Raw genomic sequence first — 5,555 nt, 5'->3', positions numbered from 1 at the left:
AGATGCTCTTGCTTCAACTCCCTTGGGGTTGGTTGTTTAGAGCTCCTCATGCCATCCTTTCCATTCCTCTTTCTTTTCTCCTCATACTGCTGAGAATGTGGGGGTCATCTGCACATGTTTAGCATGGCCTGGCCCAGAGACATCAGATATATGGCTCTCTGGGCTCTGGACAGGGAATACTTAGCGGGGAGTAAGTATTAGAATATGGGCATCTGTTTCTCCTTCACCACTCACCAGTCACCAGCATTTCTGGAGAGGAAGCCCCTCCTGACTCACAAACACCCTGATTCGGGTGGGATAGACTCTGTCTCAGCTTGAGGGGCGCAGGATACCTCAGCACAACCCAATCATGTACCTCATTGCCGAAGGACCCGGTGATGGTTTTTTCCTGGTTCAGTGAATATCAAGTCCAGGACTTTATGTTCAAAAGTTTCTGATAAGAAAGGCTCTCTATGTTACAGAATACTTATATTTAAACAAGAGATTCTAAATCCTCCAAAAATGTGAGGCTGGAACTCTGACAAGATATGAAATAGGGTTGCTGTTTGGGCCATTTGGCTGAGTCCAGCCCTCTCTGCTCCTAGAGCAAGTGCAGTCTCTGCCTCACCCTTGGCCCAAGCAGAGCCCCACGCCGTAGTCCTCACGGACGTGTCCTCTGCCCATAGATTCTAGGTCTCCTCCAGCCCCTGAGCTTCCCAAGTACAGGAGCCAAGTCGCTGAATCCCTGACACTCACCTTTGGGGTAATTCTTCATGCTTTCCCCAGAATTAAAGAAGACCCAAGAGGGGAGAAATGCAGACCCTCCTGATTCAGTCACTGAGGGCCTCTGGGGATCCAGCTCCTCCCCTGGCTGCAACACAGCCTCCACTTTCTTGCTGTTCCTCTTGCTCTGTGACTCAGCAGTGGGGGTGCAAGGGTGGTGACTGTGTCATTCTCACCTATCCCACAGCAGAGAACATGGGCACATGTGACATGCTCACACCCGGCTGGGGGGAGCACAGCTCTGGGGGGTCTGTGGGGGCACTGAGCCTCCCCTGCTTCCTTCCCCTGTGCTTTGTGTCTGGAAGGAAGAAACCCCAGCAGCTCTGAGCTGGACAAATCTTCTGGAAGATGCAGCTACTCCTGCTCCTGATAGCCTTTCTTCTGCCTCCTGGGCTGGGACAGGTGAGTGACTGTCCCCATTTCTGACAGGGTAGCCCATCTCAGTAAACCTCCCGAAGTCCTGGCCCTTCTGCTCAGCTCCAATCTGAACCAGCTCCCATCCCAACTGAGACTACAAGTTCGATGCTGCATAGACATTCAGCAAGGATGGGTGGTAGGAAGCAAGCTTTCACTAAAAGCTTTTGTAGCTCTTAACCTCTCTCTCACCACTGGTAAAGTGGGTTGTGCATTTGCTGGAGGATGTGAAGCTACAAAGCACAAGTAAGAAAATTCCTCACTCTAGCCAGGAAAGGACAACTCAGACAAACCATCCACAGCACGGGAGTTCTCAGTGGACCCAGCTTAAGAACCAGAGAAACTTCTCAGTTTCCCCGCCCTTCACTCCTGCCCAGGAGAGGAGCCCAGGGTGTGACTGGTCAGAAATGGCTAGATGGCAGCACCCAAAGCTCTCTGGGTGTCGTTACTCTTCCCCAGGCCCTAAGCAGTTCATTTTCTGCCCCAGTGTCTTTGGCATGTCCTCCCCCATCCCTGTCGTCTTAAATCCCACCAGTACTATCCCCACCAAACCTCAGCCAAAAGCTAATTGGAGGCCATTCAGGCGTCCAGTCAACAGATGTTTACTGAGATCCTCAGATGCGTTATGCCCTAGGACATGAGGATTTTAGAAAACCCAACTCCATAAACTCATAGGTGGATTATCAGAAAATGGCACCAATCAGGATGTTAGCAGAGGCTCAGAGGGGTCCAGGAGACTCCATGAGAATGAGGGCTCATCAGGGGGTCCCATCCGTGATCTTCTGGGCTCCACCCTCTGGAAGGCACTCTCGGGCCCCTCCATATGTGTGTGTGACTCAGGATGTGGAGAACAATACTGAGGTTTGGGGTTCAGAAAAGGTTATCCCACTGCAGTGAGAACCTGGGGGACTCTCCCCTAGAGTCTGTTGGGCACTGTCGACCCACCTTGACTGCCACCTTCCCGAACCGCCCTTCTAACCATAGCCTCTCCCATCTCCCCATCTTTCAGCCTTTTCTTTCAGAGGAGATCATTGGGGGCCACGAGGCCAAGCCCCACTCCCGCCCCTACATGGCTTTTGTTCAGTTTCTGGATGAGATGAGTTGGAAGAGGTGTGGCGGTGTTCTCATACAAAAGGACTTTGTTCTGACAGCTGCTCACTGCAGAGGAAGGTGAGGGGCAGTAGCCAGCCTACCCTACCTGAGGCCTGGGCAGGGACCCGTCCTCTCCCCAGGAGCTGAGCCCAGGGGTACCCCTCCTTCACTCCAGGATCCTGGAAATCAGGACCACAAGAGCTCATCAGACAAGCCATCTTATGAGCAGGACTAGGATGATGGAAAGCTGAGAAACAGGACAAGAAAGGTTTTGAGGTCAGTGGGTCAGAGGTGAGAACAAGAGACAGAGTTGAGAAGGCTTGACCCACAATGGCCAAATAAAGCATCAGAGAAGGATGAGAGTGTGCAGTGAGAGCCAAAACCCAAACTCAGAGTCACTTCACAATATTGCTGAGAAAGCTCCCGGAGCCCTGCCCTCATGTCCCTAAGAAGCACAGGGCTCAGTCACTCAGCCCCAGGACTGTCTGTCACCTCAATTCCCCCTCAGCTGCTGCCCTGCCTGGTGTCAGCTGCCTGTCACAGCTTCTGGGCTGTATCTCTACTGACCCCATGATCCCCACACCCCTGCTCTGGTCTCTGTGCAGCTCAATCAACGTCACCCTGGGGGCCCACAACATCAAACAGCAGGAGAGGACCCAGCAGGTCATCCAGGTGAAAAAAGCCATCCACCACCCAGACTATAATCCTAAGACCTTCTCCAACGACATCATGTTACTGCAGGCAAGGAAAACTCCCCACTGGCCCTGCCCTCCTGGGATTATATCATTGCCTTCCCAGGATCTCCTGCCTCTTTATTCCTTCCCATCCTGGCCGCCTGACCAGTCTCAGGGGGATAGGTAGGAGATGGGGTCCATGCAGCCTCATCATGGCATCCAGGCCAGAGGACCACCGGCTGAGCCAGACTCTTGTCTCTTCCCATCAGCTGGAGAGAAAGGCCAAGCAGACGTCAGCTGTGAAGCCCCTTAGTCTGCCCAAGGCCAAGGCCCAGGTGAAGCCAGGAGAATTGTGCAGTCTGGCCGGCTGGGGGAAGGTGGCCCTGGGCACTCCAGCCACCACCCTGCAGGAGGTAGAGCTGACGGTTCAGGAGGATCGGGTGTGTGAATCACTCAACCCCAGGAACTACAGTCGGGCCACCCAGATTTGTGCCGGGGACCCAAGGAAGGTGAAAACCGGCTTCAAGGTCAGTTTTCCTGCATCTAAGCACACAGACCCGGGAGGTGTGGGTAGGGCAGAGGCCATATCCTCAGCTGAGAATTTCGGCTGCCTGGTCCTTGAATCCAATGTTTTGCTTTTCTTTTCCCTGAGTGGCTCAGGAAGCATCAGTCATCCCACAGCTGTCTTATCACCAGAGTTTCCAGGAGAAAATTGACAGAAAGGTAGACTTGAGTCCAGCTGCTAAGAACAGAGTCAGGCTGGAGCCCCAGGACCAGGAGGTGACCAGGCCTCCCTGGGCCTGGGTCTTCCCCACAGCCCCTGACTGAGACCACACAGCCTGGGCGGCAGCGAAGAGAGAACCCCAAGGAGGCCTGCTCAGCCCTTATCTCTCTGCCCACAGGGTGACTCCGGTGGACCCCTCGTGTGTAAAAAAGTGGTCCATGGTATTTTCTCCTATGGAAAGATGAATGGGACACCTCCAGGAGTCTTCACCCAGGTCTCACACTTCCTACCCTGGATAAAGAGAACAATGAAGCACCTCTAACAGCAGCTTGAGACTGTCCTTTCTCTGCACTGACCATTGTCCTGGGGCAGCAGCAAGAATCCCACAGGGATTGGCAGTGGGATCACAGGGCCATAATAAATGGGATCTCCAAAGCGATGGTGACTGAATTCCTATTTATTCATGGACCACCTTGATACATAACCACACTGCTCCAGGACACCCTCTGCTGTCAGTTCTGGGTTTTACTTCCTCCTTCCTCCCTAGCCCTCTGCTTCTGTTAAGGCACTAAGTCGTGTCCCACTCTTTGCAACCCCATGGACTGTAGCCTGCCAGGCTCCTCTGTCCATGGGATTTTCCAGGCACAAACACTGGAGTGGGTTGCCATTTCCTTCTACAGGGGATCTTCCTGACCCAGGGATCAGATCCTCGTCTCTTGCATCTCCTGCTTGGCAGGCAAATTCTTTACCACTAAGCCACCCTAGGCCTTGCTCCTCCCTAAATCCCATGCTGTCTGTATAGAATCTCATTGATTCCTCAATAAGAAATCATTGAGAAAATGATCTGGTGCTTAGCCAAAGCAAGAAAATCTCTTTGGTGCTTAGCCTTCTGCCAGGGATGAATCTAAAGGGCAATTCATTAAAAAGGACAAACTCTCCCCAAAATGGTCCTCTCTGGGTGTTAGAAATTTCTTACCTTCTCTAAGCCAAACACTGTCACCAACCCCTCAACAATTTAGCAAAGAACAGGTCAGAGGAAGGAGAATAACTCCAGGGACCTAGCAGGTCAGTAGGTCATGCCATGGGCACTCAGATTCCTGTTTCCAGGGCCTCTCCCTCCCCTGTGAGGGCAGGCTGATCCCATACTGGGACTGTCTAGAGCTTAGGAGGTGCGATGTTCCCATGATGGCCCTCAGCCTCACCCAGGTCCCATCTCCATACCCTGCCCCAGGCCCAACACAGGACTCAGTCAACCTTGCTCCCTGTGTATCGTCCCACATCAGCCCCTGTTTTCCACCCGAATGCCCTAGCCACCAGCTCCTTTCCCTTCCCGCTCACCTGGTTTTGAGCCACTGTCCCTGCCATATCTAACCTCCCAACCAGTACCTTCTGCTTATCAGAGGAGCCAGGACCCACCTCCCACCTGGGAAGGGCCTCCTCAGGCCCTGGGTCCAGCCCAACATCCCCCAGGGGCTCAACCACCACCACCAAGGCCTGTAGAGGAACTGAGAGGCCTCAGCCCTTTCAGCCTGGCCTGGCATTGGGCCTCTGACTCCCCCTGCTGGCAACCCGGTTATGGCAGCCTTGTGAGCCACAGGGATCCAGGACCACTGGGCGGGAAAGTACCACATTGCCATCGATCAGTAGATCAAATATTGATCTTTCTCTTTGTGCCAGAACACAACAAGCTCTGTCTCTGCCATTAGGAAACGTTTGGTGGTGAGAAATTTCCTTTAAATTTCCGTGGCGCCTCTCCTTCCACAAGGAAGTTCAGTTTGGCACAAATAGACCTGTATTTGGAATCTGGAAGAAATCTTGTCTTGAAAATAATTACTTTCTCTGTATTTTAGCTGGATTGTACCTTAGAGTTTCACATGCATAATCTTGTT

The 5,555-nt window shown here is 52.8% G+C and overlaps 1 protein-coding gene across 4 annotated transcripts; it reads left to right on the top strand.

Moving 5' to 3' along the window:
- The first annotated feature begins 1,110 nt into the window (after window positions 1-1,110).
- On the top strand, window positions 1,111-3,988 carry LOC129633876 (granzyme H-like). Of its 4 annotated transcripts, none has more exons than XM_055555836.1 (5): window positions 1,111-1,164; window positions 2,204-2,346; window positions 2,874-3,009; window positions 3,212-3,469; window positions 3,845-3,988. In XM_055555836.1, the coding sequence occupies exons 1-5, from the start codon at window positions 1,111-1,113 to the stop codon at window positions 3,986-3,988; spliced, it is 735 nt and encodes a 244-aa protein (XP_055411811.1). The 4 variants fall into 4 exon arrangements, with proteins under 4 accessions (XP_055411811.1, XP_055411812.1, XP_055411810.1 ...); XM_055555837.1 differs by having other exon boundaries at window positions 2,186-2,346; window positions 3,212-3,277; XM_055555835.1 differs by having other exon boundaries at window positions 2,186-2,346.
- The last annotated feature ends 1,567 nt before the right edge of the window (window positions 3,989-5,555 follow it).

Source organism: Bubalus kerabau, chromosome 19 (genome assembly GCF_029407905.1).
Source record: "Bubalus kerabau isolate K-KA32 ecotype Philippines breed swamp buffalo chromosome 19, PCC_UOA_SB_1v2, whole genome shotgun sequence".
NCBI lineage: Eukaryota > Metazoa > Chordata > Mammalia > Artiodactyla > Bovidae > Bubalus > Bubalus kerabau.
The sequence above is the reverse complement of the archived record's forward strand: the minus strand, read 5'-3'. Positions and strand labels throughout refer to the sequence as shown.

Coding starts and splice junctions, on each gene's coding strand:
- LOC129633876 (XM_055555835.1), top strand. CDS start 1,111: ATGCAGCTACTCCTGCTCCTGATAGCCTTTCTTCTGCCTCCTGGGCTG. Junction 2,347..2,873: donor GCTGCTCACTGCAGAGGAAG/GTGAGGGGCAGT, acceptor GTCTCTGTGCAG/CTCAATCAACGTCACCCTGG. Junction 3,470..3,844: donor AGGTGAAAACCGGCTTCAAG/GTCAGTTTTCCT, acceptor CTCTGCCCACAG/GGTGACTCCGGTGGACCCCT.